The sequence below is a fragment of the Danio rerio genome, chromosome 1 (assembly GCF_052040795.2).
Source record: "Danio rerio strain M-AB ecotype USA chromosome 1, GRCz13ab, whole genome shotgun sequence".
NCBI classification, from domain to species: Eukaryota; Metazoa; Chordata; class Actinopteri; order Cypriniformes; family Danionidae; genus Danio; species Danio rerio.
This window is the reverse complement of record NC_141021.1, coordinates 25,819,431-25,838,773: the sequence shown is the minus strand read 5'-3', so window position 1 is coordinate 25,838,773 and position 19,343 is coordinate 25,819,431. Positions and strand designations below refer to the sequence as shown.

The 19,343-nt window shown below is 35.7% G+C and overlaps 1 protein-coding gene across 2 annotated transcripts in view; it reads right to left on the bottom strand.

Annotated features, from left to right (window-relative positions):
• fhip1aa (FHF complex subunit HOOK interacting protein 1Aa) overlaps positions 1–19,343 on the bottom strand; it is a 43,391-nt gene that overhangs the window by 2,532 nt on the left and 21,516 nt on the right. For both annotated transcript variants that reach the window (XM_087237218.1, XM_087237217.1), the window contains exons 5-12: positions 18,420–18,578; positions 16,579–16,665; positions 16,328–16,495; positions 14,272–14,351; positions 13,853–14,052; positions 8,679–9,620; positions 6,591–6,769; positions 2,295–2,409 (exon numbers count right to left, since the gene is read on the bottom strand). In XM_087237218.1, the coding sequence (XP_087093344.1) occupies positions 2,295–2,409; positions 6,591–6,769; positions 8,679–9,620; positions 13,853–14,052; positions 14,272–14,351; positions 16,328–16,495; positions 16,579–16,665; positions 18,420–18,578 (1,930 nt within the window). The remainder of the gene's footprint in view (positions 1–2,294; positions 2,410–6,590; positions 6,770–8,678; positions 9,621–13,852; positions 14,053–14,271; positions 14,352–16,327; positions 16,496–16,578; positions 16,666–18,419; positions 18,579–19,343) is intronic.

Below are 19,343 nucleotides of genomic sequence, written 5' to 3'. Positions count from 1 at the left end.
TTTTTGTTTTTTTTTACTGTAACTTTATTCTGTAAATACTTCTGTTGATGGTACATGTAGACAACGTTATCTACAACTTTGTGTTGGTTGGGACGAACACTGTGAACACAGTTTTTGTGGGGGAAATACAGTAAAATGTATTTGGTATTTGTGTGTTTTGTATAAAACAATATTTTAAAATATTTTACAGTGCACTTCTGTAGGCCTATGTACTGTCTGTCTGTAGTAAGCGTAACACTGAACAAAAAAGACTGACAGTAAGTCATTATGATGAATGGTCAGAGTGTTTTACATTCAGCACATCAGTGTTCAACTGTTCTTATAATTGTCTATTGATGTAATGGCTTGTGTGTTTCATTTGAAAACAAAAGACCATTTTGATAAGAAATCACATCGTTTTGAACGTAGAGTTTCATTTTGCAGAAGGATTGAAGAGTTTTGCCCAATGTGTGTGTGATTTGTGTGTAGAGTTCTGACAACATGAGACCTGCTTACAGAAAATGTGTGTAAACAATTGGAAAAAACTGTAATACTAAGACAGTGTTAATAAAGTAATTTGGGCTTTAACTATTTGGGTGGGAATATTAAGTTTAAAGTAAGCGATTCTGTATCTTGTTCGGTACGTTTTTTGGGGGGTGGAGGGGCTTGCTTTAGTTAGTTTTTTTTTTTTTTTTTGCATAATACTACTTGGCAACTCTGCCCATGTAAAGAAGTATACCTTATTGTTATCAATTTTGATAATTTGTATACTATGTGATTTATATTTTCAACTTTAAAAATATGTTTGTAGAAAAACTTTATATTGTTTGTTGTCTTTATTCTTTTGTACTTTCATGCATGCATATTTGCGTACTTATTATTAAATATTAAAAATCTTTTTTTCCCCCAATAGACCCTGTTTTTAAATATAATTAAATACATTTAGGTTTATTTTTTTCTTCTTTTTTTGAGATCACTGGTTTAAATTTGTCGGTTTGTCAGAAAGCCCAAAGGCCAAACAACTGGGGCCTCATGTAACAACACTGCGTACGGCAGGATTCACGCTCGTGTTTGGATTTACTAACGATGAAACTAACGTGAGAATGTGCGTAGGTCTGCGCCAACTTCATGTCTGGCATACTGGTATTTCTTGTGTGTGTTTGTTTTTTCCATTGGCGACTCCTAGAGGCAATTATGTTAACGTATCATGTACAACGTATCGCACCAACTCATGTGAAAAACATTGCTATTAATTTATAATTGACAAAATTTGTTAATTGACACAATATATATTTTTTACTAATTATGTGATTTGGAACATAAAAGCATTTGCAAATGTATACAACCCTTTGTCTATGGCAATGGCAGTGTTGAATCTGAAGGGAACGCATTTTTTTGGGATCACTGTGATTTTCTGGCCCACGATGATGTGCGGTGCGCGATGGGTTATTTTATTTTATTGAGCATAATTATTTAACTGCATATCAGGAGACAGCAGTTATCCATTAAAGACGTGGCTGTTAACCCCCCTCAACAACCCACAAAAATACATCTGTGTCTCCCACAGACACGGATACTACTTCCGACAGTAAAGTGTCACCCACAATTGAGGCAACTCTCTCCTTAAAGGGTGTTAGTTCAGCATCCCCTGTTTTTTTTCTTGCTTGCTTTTGTCATTGCTTTTTCGTTTGGTTTTGCCAAAGTGGAGTCATTACCATATTTATACAGGGGAGGAGGCAGGGTGGGGTTTTGCGCTGCTGCATGTTGGGCTTAATTTCACGTTAATTCGGATGTACAAAGAGAATATGCATGGGATTCCACATACGCAGTGTTTCATACATCAGATTTTTTTACTGCGTACGCACATGCCCGTGCTCAATGTTTTAGTATTAATTCAATGCAAGTCTTTGAACATTAGGCCCTGGTCTTCTGAAAATTGCGGAAAATTCATATTAAATATCAAACTGCTAAACTAAAAGTGCAACAATAAACCTGGCTAAACCTTGTCAACTTCCCTATAGGATTTTGTTTCTTGATTATTTTCAAGATGTACACTGTGTATGAGACATACGCTGCGATTTGTACAAGACATACACCAGGAACAAGCTAACCACACCAATTAAGTACAACAGACTTCTTCAGAAAGCAAGAATGTAGCAGACAGCCACTACAGGTATGCATATGAAATAAACACATTTAAAACCTCAAAGTTAACAATTGATTAAGCCGTGCATTAAAAAGGTCAAGTGTTTATTACATGTGAATACACTATGTCTTTATGAAACATGGCTGAAGGAATATAAACATACTCTGACCTCTTAGTGAACTCTCTCTGGCCAGTAGGCAGTGCTGAGCGGCTGTGAGGAGCTCAGAGGAGTCTTTATTTTTTGATGACCATACATCTATCTGGTTCTTCACTGAGGCCAGAACCTATAAAATCAAAATGGAAAGGCAAGGGAAATGAATAAATAAACAGATTCCATGTTCCTCTCGATGCAACAATGACAATATTTAAAGCCATGTGGGTGATCATCACACAGTGACAGTGCTATATAGAGATACAATAGGTAAAAAAGTCTATGTTTGGATCACTCAAACCACTTCATGTGATTTATTAATTTTGTCCGTTATTAGAATGCAGTGACTCCAATCATGTGAATTCAATCATGTAAAGCTCAAGTTCTGTAAAACTGGTTCTTAATTTCAAAACAGTATGTAATTCAAGCTTGAAATATTACATATTATTATATTAGTATAGGCTACACTACCTTTCAAAAGATTTAGAACAGTAAGATGTATATTTTTTTAAAGAGGAAGAGATAAATACAAGTAATTGTTTGTTTTTACCATTTAAATAAACTGTTTTGACATTAAACATCTTTTAAAATGTCATTTATTCCTTTGATTTTAAAGCTGACTTTTTAGCATCATTACTCCAATCACATGATCCTTCAGAAATTATGCTTAGTTGCTGATTTGCTGCAAAAAAAAAAAAAAGTTTTTTTTAATCAGACTATAACGTTGACAACATCAGAGTAAATTTTTTTTCATATTTTCTTTCTTTGATTAATAAAAAAGGTGCAGAGAAGAGAATTTATCTTAAATCAAAATATTTTCACTTTTGTTTAATTTAGAGCATCATTGCTAAATAAATGTAAATAAATGAGAACACTCACATTCAACTGCACTACAAATCCCACCATGCACTTCACTCATACACCTGTCCCAGATTCCCCTTGACTTCAAACATACACAGCTGAAGTTATTCAGAATAACTGTAAATGAATACTATGACAGCGTTAATAAAGTAATTTGGGCTTTAACTAGTGGGAATATGAAGTAAGCGATTGGGGGGGGCTTGCTTTAGTTTGTTGTTTTTTTTTGCATAATACTACCTGGCAACACTGCCAGGATATAAAGAAGTATATCTTATTGTTATAAACTATAAACAGCGCACACACATAATTAACGGGTCTTGTGTCTGTTTTTGTAACACCACAAAGCATTTTCTTGTGTTGACATGTCTAGCTGTGTTTTTGACCCTTTGCCTTGTTTTATAGTTTGCATTGTTTTTGCTGCCTGTCCTAAACATTCGCCTGTTTTTAACAATGTTTTTTTGGATTACCTGTATGTACCCGTTTGCTCCTTTGATCGACTTTTGCCTGGTCATTCTCTGTATATTGATTAATTGTGATTGGCAAAGCAAGGCTTCATGAAACACTGAAACAGTCAAAGCAAATGTGTCGAAGCTTAGAAGCGTTTTAAAACCCATCTCTGCAGTTATACTGTAGTGGTCATTTTTATGTATTGCTCTGGAACAAGAAAGCAATACAAAAGAAACAGTTAAGCAAATTGAGGTATTAAACCCCACATTGTAGAGTTGAGGTTTTAAGTGATTTAGTTGAGAGAAGAGTTGTGAGTTCTTGACTAGCGTGCAAATATAATAGGTTCGAATGCAGGATGATGCAGCTATAGATGTTTTTAAATGCTCTGTTTTTGTAATGTGTTTTGTTTTAACATTGGTCTGACACCCAAATGAACACTTGTCAATAAATAGGTCTCGTTTTGGTTATAAAAAGTAGCATTATTAAAATACATCAAGTCATAATTTATCTCTTACAGATAAATATTGATAACAATATTAACCTTTCCTTGAACACCAAATCAGCTTATTAGAATGCTTTGAGGGATCATGTGATTGAAGTAAAGATGCTAGAACTTCAGCTTTAAAATCACAGCAATAAATTACATTTGAAAAGTTATTAGATATGTAAGAAAACTTTTTTGGTTTGTTTTACTTTTTTAAATAGTGAAAGAAATAATTCAAAATATGCAGATTTTTACTGTACTCTGCAGGCTTGTTAAGCAGTAGAGACTACTTTATAAAATCTAAAAAAAATCTTACTGTTCTAAATATTTAGACTGGGAGTGTATGTAATATAAGTGTTCACTTCTTCAAATTCGTAATGCTTTATTCACTGAATTTCAATCACAAGTGACAGTATAATCTAAAAAAAAAAATCTCAAAAAAAGTCTGTTCTCACCATCTTGGGCATACCGTCAACTTCCATAGCTTTATTTATTTATTTATTGTTTGTGTTTGTTTGCAATGAATTTCCCGTCTATATAAATCAATGTATACAATCACCTTAAAAAATAAAGAAAAAAATATACAAACTAAATTTTCATATATAAAAGGGATAGCTCCAATACTTGATTCTGATTGGTTAAGCCACATTCTGAACTGTTATAAATGACTCTAAGACTATACACATGACTTGGCTGCTATAAATTCACTGCATCACTTTAAACCATGACACCTTAGGATTTATCTCTTTATTTTGGGAGAAATTTTAAAAAGGTGAAAGATTTGTTTAAAAGCACATCTTTATATGGCATTTGTTAGATCTGTTGCTTTATTTGTTTATCAACAGACACAAAGTTATGTAGATGAATGTAGATTGACAGAATTGTAAATGGAGTCAGAAGGCTTTTTTTTACTATTGTGCTATGCATTTAAATGTATCTGCTTTTATCTCATGTAATGATATGAAACTGGGTTAATTTGGTTAATTTATTGAAATAGATATCTGTAGAGACACGAACTGACTGGAAGATGATGATATTGCTCTGTTATATGACATTTTGAGGGCCGCATTTTTATTTAAGAGACACGTTTTCTATTATTACCCTGCCAAAGAAAAAATCTCAATAATACTGCAAGTATTGAGTGCATACTTTTAGCACTTCTTTATATAATGCCACTGATTATGTTTTAGTTGGTTTGATATTACAGGATGTGTAATGTTTTATAGTTGCAGACACAAAGGTTCCTTTCACACCACATCTCAGAGTGGCCCAAATACTATTTTTTTTCCTCAAATCCAAAGGCAATGTTCGCAAGCTCTTAAAGGTGCCCCATATTAACAGGTAATTTTTCTAAACTGACCTACATACTGACCTGAAAAGCACAAACATATCTGAAATTTTAAAAAATGATAGCTATTGTATTGAATCTGAGGATTAGCAAAAACCAACATTGCTTATCAATTAAGTGAGAGCAGATATCTTTAAATAAAATGCTAAAATTTTAACATTTGAATTAAACAGAGTCATTTTTTCTACTATAACTAAATTAAAAGGGATAGTTCATCCCAAAAAGTTAAATTTAAAAGTAATATACTCCCCCCTCATGCCATTGACGATGTATGTAAATTTTTTTAGAACATTAAAGAAGCTTTTTAGCTGAACGTGTTATCCTTGGTGATTTAAATAAAATCACAATTATAATATAAAATATTCAATGGTCACCCATTTTTGAGATTCAAAATAAACACTTCTGAACAAATTTAATTCAATCTTCATGCCTCCTGATGATACACTGAGATCTTATGAAGCAAAATAAAAATTGAATACTCAATGAACATTATTTACAATATTATTAGCTTGTTTGCATCCTGAGAACTTTTTGTCAAGGATGTGGATCCAACACAGACTGAATGTTCCACATCAAAATACATCAGTGTGTTGCAGTGGAGCTTTGACTGTTGATTTGGACTTGTTTGTGTATATTTATTGATAATCTAAAGGAAATGGTAACCAACAATGACTGCCATTATAGAAATCAATAAAGATTTCGGTCGCACTTTATTTTGATGGTCTGTTTGTTGAATTTAAGTTACATTAAAACTAATTCTCATTAGGCTAAAAGTAGACTGTTAGGTTGGATTAAGGGTTGGGGTTGGGGTTAGGGTTACTTGCAAAGTTTCTTTTAGCCAGTTAAATGTGTTAAAGGAGCAGTATCAACAGATATTAAGCAGACAGTCTACTGATACTCAAATGGACCACCAAAATAAAGTGTTACCAAGATTTCTAAACTACAAATTCAGCTAAAAATCATCTTTATTGTCCTACTTGAGGAAATGAAAAGTCACCTACATTTTGTATGACGTGAGGGTGAGTAAATTAACAAAAAAGTTTCAATTTTGGGTGAACTATCCCTTTAAGAATGTGATTTGGGAAAATAGATTTGAGCCACGCTCGGATGGATTAATTTCTTTTAAAACTCATGAATGGAGATTCATATATGTAGATTAGTTAGTGTTTAATACCTGGTATAGTGAGCGGACACTAGGCTGGAACACCAAGTTTGTGTTGAGAAGGAAAGATCGCAGCAGGGGTTGAGGGTAAGCGGCTAACTGAGCCAGGATGCCGGTCAGAAGCAAGTTCACATGGAGAGTGTTACTGGGCATGTTTTCTAGTCGAGACAACAGTACACTCACAAACGGCCCTAAGAGAGACAAGAGGAATGAAACTCTAAAAACATCAACCACTATGATACTTAAGCAAAAATAATATAAATGATTAATAGCAGCATAAACTCATATTCCACTGAACTTTTGAATTTACACAGTTGTTATTGAGGTGCATTGTGAGATTTACTGTAAATAATGCATTTGATAATGTCCCCTATAGTTAATGACACCACTGCAAATGGTTATCTCCTCAAATAGTGAACCAGATGGGGAAACGGACCCTTTTTATATTTCCAGGTTTCTCTATAGCTGAAGTCGCTACGGTTGGGTAAACTTAAGAGTGCAGTGAATGGGAGAATACAACAAATATTTTTTTACAATCCTATTTGCTCAAATAATAGAAGACAAACTCCACAATGTTGTTATCAATACCTTCAGAAAAAGGAAAAAATTGTGTGTGACAGATGACGATAGCCAGAAGAGAAAACATAAAATTTACTGTACTCTCCATACACACTTTAACACCTGCCACAATCAGTTATTCATTTTGTGTAATTTGACGCAAAGATGTTATAATCCATACATAAATACATATAAATGTTTATACGTTGTTTAAAAATCTAAATATTAAAAACTTTCAAAAGATTTAAGATGCTGATGAGCGCTAAAAGCATCATGACAGTCTTGTGAAAAGTAGGGATGCATGATATATCGTCAGCCATATCATTATCAGCCGATAAATGCTATTTTAATTGTTATCGTTATGATCCGACATCAAAATTAGGCTGATATCTTTAAGCCGATAGATTACAGAATAGTACAGAACTGCCAGCCTCGTGCATGCATGGGTCAAACTTGTTCAGACCTTTCCAGTGCACTATAAAGGCGCATTCCTCACATTTATTATTCCTTCAAAGTCCGTCATTTCTTTGTGTGGTATTGCTGTGCGTTAACATCTCAGTAAATACCCATATTCCTTATCATTGTAGACCTGTTTGATAGAGTGTCATTGTGTCTTTTGCTTTAAATCGCCTCAGAAAAAAAAATACATGTGTAAACACAATAGCACCGAATCACACATGCTAAACAACTCTTTGGGTTGTTTGTAATCTAATATGATTGTTTGTTCTTATCAACACATTGCTTGCCATGTGTTGTTGATGTAAGATTGTATTCAAGTTGATTGGCGTATTTATTATGATTATAACGAGCGCACATGATGGCTATTACCACACGCACGAACATATAGTGACTAGTTAGCCGCCAGAGCCTTCACAGCAGCAGGGGAAAGGTGCGCCAGTCACTGAATCAAGCATAGGGGTTCTCAACCCTCCACCACGTTCTGTCTTTATGCACTGTGTTTGTCATAAATTCATCTGTGCTCAATGCTCAGGTGTTGTATCAAAATGTGACTACGGGGACAAATTTGATTCATGTACGCGCAAGTTTAAGACTCATATCGGTTTATCATAAACGATAAATAAATTGAATCGATAATTTTTCCCGCAATTGACTGCAATAACGCACTTGGAAGTATTGTCTGATTTACAAGCAGAGCCTCTATGTGTTCAAAAGAATCAAAAACACCATATAAGATGAATTTATGCTGCATTTTCTGAAGTAAATCATACAATCTGTATTTAGCTTTTCACTTGTACGGTGGCTCTGATCTGTCTGAACATAAGATCAGTTCAAACTTTTATGAAGTTTTTAAAATAAAATCAGTTGTTCACTGTATAAAAATATAACATTTTAAAATATTTATATTTACTGGCTATAGTATATCGGTTATCGGCCTCCAAATCCTAAGTGTTATCGGTTATTGATATCGGCCATTGATATCGGTGCATCGATAGTGAAAAGGGTCCACTGGAGAAATGTCAGACAGAAAAAGAACAAAAAGGTAAAATCATTCTGTGGATTAAGTAAAACATGTTTTCTGACCTGTAAAAGGCACAGCATGACCCTTGCTCCCACTGCGAGGTTTGGTTCCAAAAGGAGAAGGCAACTTTTCTGCTTCTGGTGTCTCTGGCGAGAATGAATTAAAGTCCATTTCATCCTCCTCGTCATCTATGAGGTCAACACGACTCTTGAGCTCACTGTCTGCTTTTGTTGGACTATTAGGCTGTGCACCTAGAGTTCTAATCAGTTCCTCATACTGGGCCATAAGATCCTCCCCTTCTGGGCCTTGTAGCTTGTGGTCTGATTGTGACCCCCTCTTTTTACTGTCCATTTCATTAACTGGGGAGTTCAACCCATTGTTTAATGAGGATTCTGAATTTTTAGCCTTTTGATCAGTTGTTCGTCCATCTAAGACCTCCTGTTTTTCTGGTTCAGTAGGTTTGGATGGATCACGATAATTATTGCCAGAATCATTGGCGTCCTTCTGAGCTACAAGGTTATAGACCATAACATCGTTCTGAAACTCAGACTCTTCAATGTAAGAGCCCTTCACAAACATAATAGCAGTTCTCCTCAGTTCTTGAATGTGCTCTGGGGGCTCGTCCGGGATGTGGCGAGTCTCCTGATCTTCTTCTGTATGCACTTGTGCAGGACAAGCATCATAACTATCATCCCACTCCAGATCCAGCAATCCAGGAGTAGCAGAGAGGTCTTTGAGGGGTGGACCAGAGTTATGCACTGAATTTGTTTTTTTCCTGCTGGCAACTGATGACCTAGTTCTATTTGCTTCCTCCAATGTGCTGCGCTGGTATTCCTCTGGAGGAGGGTTCTCACCATTGTATGGGGCAGACCACACACTGCATGCTCGCATACAGTGACTAATGCTGTTTCGTGCATCGTACAAATAGTGTAGGTAACTGACATCCAGGTAGATCTCTGAGCCAATTACACAGTCATCCTCTGCTGAGAGGGTCTCCTTTGTTTCTAAGGGAAAATTTAAAACAGTTGTCAAGCAGTCCTAACACAATCAGAGCTCAGGAATTTGTTTGCATTTGTAAACATTTTAATAACAGGCACAGACATAAGCAGATTTAGTCTTGAAAGAGGAAATGGACTTTGTGCAGGCACAACTTAAGTGTGTTGCAGATTAATTAAGAACATGGAAGTCATTGAGAAATGAACGGCATTTCAGTCTTCAAACAGCTCACAAACCAACTGGACTCCAGTAAGCCGAATTTGTTTCAAACAGTGCAGCACAAAAACACTTACTTTTGACATTAAAACCCTAAAATCCTTTGAAAAACATCATTACCAAACTATTACTTCTTCAAAGGCATTGCATAATCTAGGTCAGAGGTCTCCATTTCTTGCTCTTTGAGGCCCAGTGTCTGGGAAAGTTTACCTTCAGCTTGTCCCAACACTTAGGTCTGTAAGATTCTAATCATTCTTAAGATCTTAAAATTGACCCTAAATGGATAATTCATGGGGATGGACATTTTCTCATCAATTACTCACACTTGGTTCCAACATTTTTTGAATTTTTTTCAAAACAAGATATAGTGAAAATTTTTGTAAACCAGTAGCCATACTACGGAAGAAAAATACTATGGAAAATATACTATGGAAACTAAAACCTGTTTGTAACAATTGGAGGGTGAATAAATGATGACAGAATTTTGAGGTTTGACCTAAAGTTTGCAGAACAGCTGGTCTCTGGGAGCAAGACTGAACATAATTTTGATGTAGGTCAACATTTTAAAATTTTAAATGTATTTAATTAATTCAATTACACATTATGAACACTACAACGTCAAATGACAAGAAACACCCCTAGCTATGTTTCAATCCACCTGTTTTATGTGCATTTTGGAATATCGCATAAAAATACTTAATGGAAACACCAAGATGTGTAGAAATTTGGAAAATACGCAACTTGTTGGTACAACTGAATCAGATAAACATTTTATCCTATAAGAAAAAATGAGCACAAACTATGGAACGATGGAAACTATGGAGTGATATTGCTTTAACAAATCATGTGATAACAAAAATGGGTGCAATGGGATAGTAGACTGGCAAGTGGACCAACCACATTGCAAAAGATTTAAAATGTTGTTTTGGTCATCCTAAAATCCCTAAGCCAAAGTGTGTCAAAGTGGTATGGTATTATTACCTTCTGTCTTGAGTTGCTGCGATCCCAATAAGCAATCTTAGGCCTCAAAAAGCAACTGCACAGTCATTGAGTTTCATCTTTGTCCTTAATTTAATATATAAAAAAGGCCACGGTAGCTTTTCCTAATGAAGCAAATTCCTTTTTTATATTTGGTGCCAGCTACTTCGCTTGAGTGCGCGCGGCGAATGTGACCTCATCGATGTACTGGCAGAGGTTCACTTTGAATGTGCGCGACATGATTTCGGCTGGCCGAGCACACAAAATTCTTTAAGACTCAAGCAAACATTTTGCACGGTGACATATTTGATTTGAGTTGAATATGAATCACTTTAAAGAGAGTTTTTCTGAAACAGGTACGCCTGTACAGACATCTTTATAGATCAGTCCATGTGTGATCATAGGGAGAACCAGAAGGACAATAATTCTAGGCTAGAAATTGCAGCAGCCATGGGAAAGGATTTTTATTATCAATAAGTTTAAAAAAACCTGAGGGATAGTTGGTTAAAGCCAAAAAGAGAGGCCATGGCAAAAGTGGAGACCCAGGTGGTTTTAATATTGCAGTATATTTTTCCACCATTCATTTACACTGATGTATACAGTTGAAGTCAAAATTATTAGCCCCCTTGAATTATTAGCCCCCGTATATTTTTTCCACATTTAACAAAGAGAAGATTTTTTTCAACACATTTCTAAACATAATAGTTTTCATAACTAATCTCTAATAACGGATTTATTTTATCTTTGCCATAATGACAGTACGTAATATTTAACCTAGATATTTTTCAATACATTTCTAAATAGCTTAAAGTGACATTTAAAGGGTCACGAAACACCAAAACACATTTTTTGAGCTGTTGACAGTCGTATGTGTCCCACACTGCTAAAAACACTATTAGGACACCTATATTTCACTAAAAAGTGTAAATTGGTTGTTTTTTGCGTTATTTCAAGCAAATTCGTACTTCCGGTTTGAAACGAATTTTTGAAGCTGCGTCACGGTCATGACATAATAGCGTTGTATTCCAGCATGCAGACTGGACATCTGTGCCAGAGTGTGTCTTATTACGTCTTACAGTGTGATGCATTAATGCATGAGTAAGGCTTGGTTCAAACCAATCAGCGCGCTCTATTGTGCAACTTCACTAATATTCATTACTGTCACAGTGTTTAGACGACAAAGACGCCACGTTGTATTGGCAAAACAAGCGTGAAGTGTTGCTTTTATAGTTTGCTGCAGTTAAGTTTCGTTTTCATTTTCTCTCTGTGAGAGCTCAGAGTCACGTGTGGATTAACAGTGTACGCGACGCTCGACAACAATAACTTACATGTCTAAGGAGGATTATTGTTTACCTGAGAGCTGTTCTCATCTGCAAACGCTGAGATCCGGATTCGCTTTCACTCTCCTCTTAATAAAGACGCGGCTCTAGTTGCTGGTGATTGTCCTGTCTCTACAGATTTGGTAAGTGAGCGACCAGTGCTCTTTGTTTATTCAGTTTGTTCGTATCGAACAAACTATTGCACAGATTGTAAACATGTTAGCACTACAACCAAACTTTAACCTCGTGTAGGATTTTTACCGCATTTTGTGACCGGAATAACACGCGGCTTTCTGACGCTACCTGCCGTGTGCATCTAAGTTTCCGGGAAATGCTGAGTTTTTTTTTCTCTCATTCGCCGTGCGGTATCAAACATTGCATGAAAAATACACGCTTAGAGCAGCTCTTCGAATCAAATATCTCGTGTGTCGCGAGGGGCATGAATGAATTCTCTGAATGAAAGACAGTTAAAGTCCACCATTTAATAATTTGGCAAATAATTCGACTACAAATGCCCATGTAAACACAGTCGCGCGCCCAAATAGACACTCCCACACCGTGCCTCTTTTATTCCTCCGACACTCCCCCCTAAACAGAGCTGGACACGCCAACTTTTCTGGCTTTTTCCAAAGTAGAGGTGTGCAAACACCCTGCTGAAACGAGGGGGTTCCATGGCCCTTTAAAGGCTTAACTGGGTTAATTAGGTTAACTAGGCAGGATAGAGTAATTAGGCAAGTGTTTGTATAACGATGGTTTGTTCTGTAGACATTTACCCTAAAATTATTTGAAAAAAATTTTATCTGCTTTTACTCTAGCTGAAATTAAACAAATAAGAAATTATTTCTCTAGAAGAAAAAATATTATCAGACATACTGCGAAAATTGTCTTGCTTGTTAAACATCATTTGGAAAATATTTAAAAAGGAACAAAAAATTCAAAAGGGGGGGGGGGGGGGGGCGCTAATAATTCTGACTTCACCTGTATATTACAGTTTTAAATTTAAAACAATTTCAAAGTAAACAAAACTGATTGTGTTTGATGAAGTAACAAAATTATTTCTTTGATAACTGGAAAATAATATTTGAACTTATTGGTATAAAATATACTGATAGCATATTTTTCTAGGCTTTACTAGTGATAATGGTTTATTCTTTCCTTAATAAAAAATATAATTGTAGAGCAATATTCTGATTGAATATTCCATATTCTGTTGTCATTGACGTTTTATTAACTTTAATAGGTAGAACTATTCGAGATATGAATAAAAGCAAGTGATGAACCTTGAATAGTTATAAAAAAATATTTACAGTCAATAAAATTATTTATAAAAGTAACAAAAATTATTTGTTTAAAAATCTTGAACGATTATAATATGATGTAGTTTCAGTAAATTCCTACTTCTCTGTTTATCCGTCTGATATTACGGTGGGTTTCTTTTGACAGGCCATGTCACTTTAAAGAATATCACAACAGTGAGTGCGTCAAGTATAAAAGCCTTGACCTTTTCGTGATGTGTGCGAGCAGTCAAAAGTATAAATCAGACTTGACTCATTGGCTAGAAACGTTGCTATATTCTCAATTGTTTTATGTAAAATTCCAGTTTTGCACATAAATCTAATTCGCTTCTTTGGGTGGAAACATAGCTAGAGTCTTCCACAAGTAATAACAAAAGCAAAACTTAATTTTATTCTGAATTTTATTAAAAAATAAGTAAACAACATTCATACCCATAGTTCCAGTTTGGGAGCCATCAGTGCCTTTTGACCAGAGGATTGAGTCCAGCTGTCTAAGAGGAGGGGGGATGATCTCGGGAGAGCAGCAAGAGGGTGTAAGGGCTAGAATCTTGGCGGCCGACACGGAGTAACAGTCTCTCTCATTCAGGACTCTACGCTGACTCAACATCATGTGGTTACAGGGGATCAGGTACCTGTCAGGAGTGCAGAGAGTCCAATTATACTGTTGAAAAAAAGGTATAGAAAAGCTACACCCAAAGGAAATGTGATTAACCCGTCACAAAAACAACTGACTCAATGATACTGCAGTTCATAGAATACCAAAAGTGAGACTATGATAGGATATTAAAAAAACACATATGATGTACAACAGATGAGTAATAAACTTTAAGGGTCTGCAGAAGTAAACTTACTTGAAAATCAACTGGAGCATGACATCCTCACAGTATAAGCCGATGAGAGTGCGAAACAGAGCCAGAGATACAGTGCCCAGCTGGAACAGAACACAACCTATAAGTATACTAACACAAAACAACACCCAAGAGAGACACTGAAAAATGTTGTAAAATCAACAAAACTAATTAATTTAAAAGATTATTTATTATTAATTGTGGATAAAACAGTGTTTACTTTATCATGTTTAACAGGATCCTTAAGGCTCAGTGCTGTAGGGCGTTCCGTTTGAATACATATGCTGTGAAAACTAATATTTGACTTCATATATTAGTAACATGAATTAGAAAAGGACTGCAGTTGGAAAACTCCTTAGTCAATAGTTATGATCTTATTTCTAGCCAAACAAAATATTGATCTTGTTTTAAGATAAAAAATTATATGCAAGATCAGATTGTGTAAGATTATTATATTTGTTTAAAGATTTTTTTTTCTTTCTTAGTAAAGCTTATTTCACTTATACGCAGTGATGGAAAGAGTATTGAAAAATCGTACTTAAGTAAAAGTACCATTACTTGTCTAAAAATATAGTGCAAGTAGAGTAAGAGTATCTGTTGTAAATATTACTCAAAGTAATAGTAGACCTTTCAAAAGTACTCAAGAGTAGTGAGCATTACGCTATAAAAGGCTGATGCATTTACATGTAATTTGTGGATGTGTAAACGTAACATTCTGTAGTGCATTTAGTTATTGCCCAGCAGGCACACAACATCATAAGTCATCAATATTAGGTTAAATTTAGGTTGTGATGTCAGGTGAGCAAAATTTTTTGTCCAGCCAAGGTCTAAGGACAATCTTATTTTGATGTTCAATAACGACATCAAATGATGTTGATATTTGTTTGATTTGAGGTTGTGTTGGAAAGTGACCAAAATCCAACATCAGGCCAACATCTTAAACCAATGTAATTTTAATGTCAAATACTGACATTTATTCGTCAGGTATGGCAACCAAAATCCAGCATTTGATAGACATCATATTGATAACATCCACATAACATCAAGCTGTAACATCCTTATTAGACATTGATATTTGGTTGATTTTAGGTTGAATGTTGGACTTTGACATCAACCTGACGTTGAGTTCTGACGTCAACCCGATTTTCATTTCAAAACAAAATGAAATGTCCCCTTGATGTTGGAGTACAATGTCAATCCAGCGTCATGTTGAGGTCTTGTGCCTGCTAGGTGTTTAAGGCCATTTCAGTCATCATACAGTAAACATCCTTCAGCTTCTCATCAGTGACATGCATCACGGGCAATCTGGGCATGTCTGTAGATTTCATTACCTTTGTTTATTAAAAATATTTACCCATCTATCCAAAAAAGGTATCATTTGAAAGCTATGCAACTAGATTCATGAATATGTTTTTGAAATCTGTGCACCAAAGGAAAAAAAAAAAAAAAAAAAAAAGTTAAATTAAATCCTGAAAACTATTTTGATCATTTAAGACTAACCTCATTCATTCATTTTCTTTTCGGCTTAGACTCTTTATTAATCAGGGGTCACCTGGGCAGCATGAACCGCCAACTTATCCAGCAAATGTTTTACGCAGCGGATGCCCTTCCAGATGCAACCCATCATTGGGAAATATCTATACACACTCATTCACACACACACACACATTACGGACAATTTAGCATACCCAATTTACCTATACCACATGTCTTTGGACTGTGGGGGAAACCTGAGCACCCGGAGGAAACCCACAAGGGGAGAACATGCAAACTCCACACAGAAATGCCAACTGACCCAGCTGAGACTCGAACCAGTGACCTTCTTGCTGTCAGGCTAGAGCAATACCCATCGTGCCACCAACCTTGTATTTTTAAAAATTTATTATAATTAATAATATTTAAATTATTCCTGATTTATCCCTTAACCCTGCTTTAACATAACTTCAACCTTTATTTGTAGCTCTATGGTACAGTAGTGCTACTAACAGCAGTTCAGTGGCCCATTCTCTCATAATGATTAAATAATAGGTAAATGTGAAGGAATAACATTCTGGGTTACCTGAAAAGGAGTGTTGATGCGGCTGACTAGTGTGTCCAAAATGTGCACACTGTCATGGCGATGGAGCAAGATGAAGCTGAGGAAGGTGTGCAGCAAGGCAGGTTCAGAAACACTGCGTATAAACAGGTCCAGGTATGCGGTTGTGGTCATCACCTCTTCAAGTGTCAGCTACAGAAGTTTAGGTTTCATGTTATAAAATATTATTTGTATTAGCTGTCAAATCTAAAAAAAAAAAAAAAAAGCCTACTAACCTTGTGCAATGCTGGTGCTAGAACAGGTACCAGAAAACCATTGTGGATGTAGCCAACCAGCTGGTCTCTGATGGAAGGATGAGCCACCTGCACACAGAGAAAGCTGAAATTAGATACATTCCCACTATTTATATGCATTTCACTTTCTTGTATGTGTGCATATAAAGATAAGGGAACTACGATAATGTTTACTTAAAGCTCAACCTTGCGACCTTTATGTCACCTGACATAAACCTCCTCTGAGTACCTTGCACACATTCGTCCTGATGTCTAGTTTCTGATTGTAAAATGATTGCAGGTTGTTTTGCTTTAGACCATGCACATCCAGTTGTGTAACTAGAAGCCCAGTTTCACTGTAGCACTAATTAACACAACTAAGCCTGTTAATTTAGCCCATACTGTGCCCAAACATAATTGTCCTTTCCCCACTTCCATACTGGTCTGCACTCACATTGATTGCTTTTGTCATTACAAATGACACTTTTTTGGAAGAAAACAGAAAGAAAAGGCAATTCACTAATAGATTGGCCAATAGATTTCTGATTTGTAAAGTTTCAGCCTCGGATTTCATGCTACAGATCACTGGCTGAATGTCTGATGAATATGGCATGCACAATTGGCAACACTTCAAAGGGAATGTTTCATCTGATTGGCAAATCTATACTGTACCAAGGCATAGCTAAATAATAAGAGTTAAGTACATGATATTCAGTGAGCCTGAAAGACTCGAAAATTGATTCCTTGTTCTCATGTAAATCCTGTAAATGTAAAATTTGTTGGCTTTTGGACGATAGAATTGAGTATAACTCCTATTCAGCCTAATGTGTTTCTGTTTCATGGCTATTTATAAATAAATTTACTTATAAACATGTTCACTCCCCCTCATTTCTGTAAAAACTTTTTGTAAATAAAAGATCATGTAAAGGGATATGTTGCATTGTTGTTATCATAAATAATTGTGTAACTGTTTTAGTTTAAGGATTTTAATTTGGAGATTTTGCTGTATTTCTTTGCAATAAAAAACTTTTAAAAAGAAGATTTATTGAGATGGATTATTGGTAATTGGATGAATATCTGCCTGTTGAGTAGCTTTACTTTGAGAGAGGGAATTAAAGACCTGTTTAAAGTTATTTAAGACCGACAACACATTATTTCAGTGAATTTAAGTCCTTTTAAGGCCTAAAATATTGTTTTGAAAAAGTAAGACTTTTTAAGACCCCACGAACACCCTGATACAAGTAAAAGCAGTCTCAGCCAAGTTAATAACACGTAACTGAGCCTTAACTAGGCTTAATATGTTGCTGTGTCATGACTGCAATGAAATTGATAAACTGATGAATTATTGCACTTTAGGCGTGCTATGGGCATGCTTTTCTCGAAGTGACCTGATTGGTTTATGTTTTTATTTAAAAATAATAAAAATGTATTTTAAATGTGGGTCAAGTTAAGCTAAACTTGCATAGCCCACATATCAATTAATAACATCTAGCTAAATATTGTGTGCCGCCTTAAAGACGGTGCCACCTCTGCCAAACCAGGGCCATGTTTGGCCCACATGCTTTATGCCAGTGCTAGATGAATGCCTGCTGTGCCAGATTGATGCCAAATCTGGGCCAGAATTCTTTACTACATGGGTATGCATCCCATGGATCTCAAATGGTTTATATCTCATAGTTTATGTGCACTTAGGTCTTAAGGATCAATCTAAATGAAACTTCTAAGGTGTGCTGGAGCTATGTAATAAACTCTGCAATAAATGTGCTCCACGGGAGCAAGACTGGACACCTCTGATGTATAAAGACACACACTTGCAGTACAAATTAAGCATCTCTAGCACAAACCTGTATGACGGCATTGCAGAACTCCAGAGAGTTAAGAAACTGCACAAGAGCAGGCAGTTGTTGCCAGTCGTCACGGTGCAGACAGTGCCACTCTTCACTGGGTACATCCAACTTGGTAGGCAAAGATGAATAAAGGCCGCTCAGACCTGTAGCCAAAACCTAAGATGAAAAAAATGTGTGTTAGTCTGTTTGATTCATCTGAAATAATTTTTAAAATTCAACTGGGAAAACAAGACTAACAATCTGAATGCATTTTCTTACTCTGAAAACACAAGGATTAATTGATGAGCACTACTGTTTTAGTGAATGTCAACATTAAAACGCATGAATAATGAGTTAATTTAATGCCCAAATAGTTCACAATGCAAACTTGAAGAAAGAATTGTGGAATAGCACAGAAATCTTTAGCTGCATGTTTTCTAGCTTCGTTCACTGGCAGAAGCATGTGAGGTCACAAAGGGCTGAGAGTGCACATCAGCTGCCAGACTCTGTTGAAGTTGAGGGTGATGTCATCTTAGTAAGAGGGGTACTCATCCATGGTGCAGCAGATTATGCAATTATCTCTAATGACTTTACATAAGAACACACTGTGCTCCTGGACGCCCCGAGAGTGCCCACAGTGGCACAAAAAAATTGATAGTATTCAACAACAATCTGCACATTCAGTGAAGATATAACCAGTTAAAATGTCCTGTTGGTTTCACTCATTGTGGATTTCATTTTGATTTCATAAACAGTGAGATAAGATGATCCAAGGTTTTATTCATGCTCTTGCTCATGAAAATTCATATAAAAAGTCATATTTCTTCTGCGTGTAGTTTCATTTAATGATTATCATGTATAGTGGGTGTACATTCAGTTTGTCAATTGTCCTGTCCACTTTATCCCTTCATTCCAGGAATTTTACAATGAGCAATTATTTAA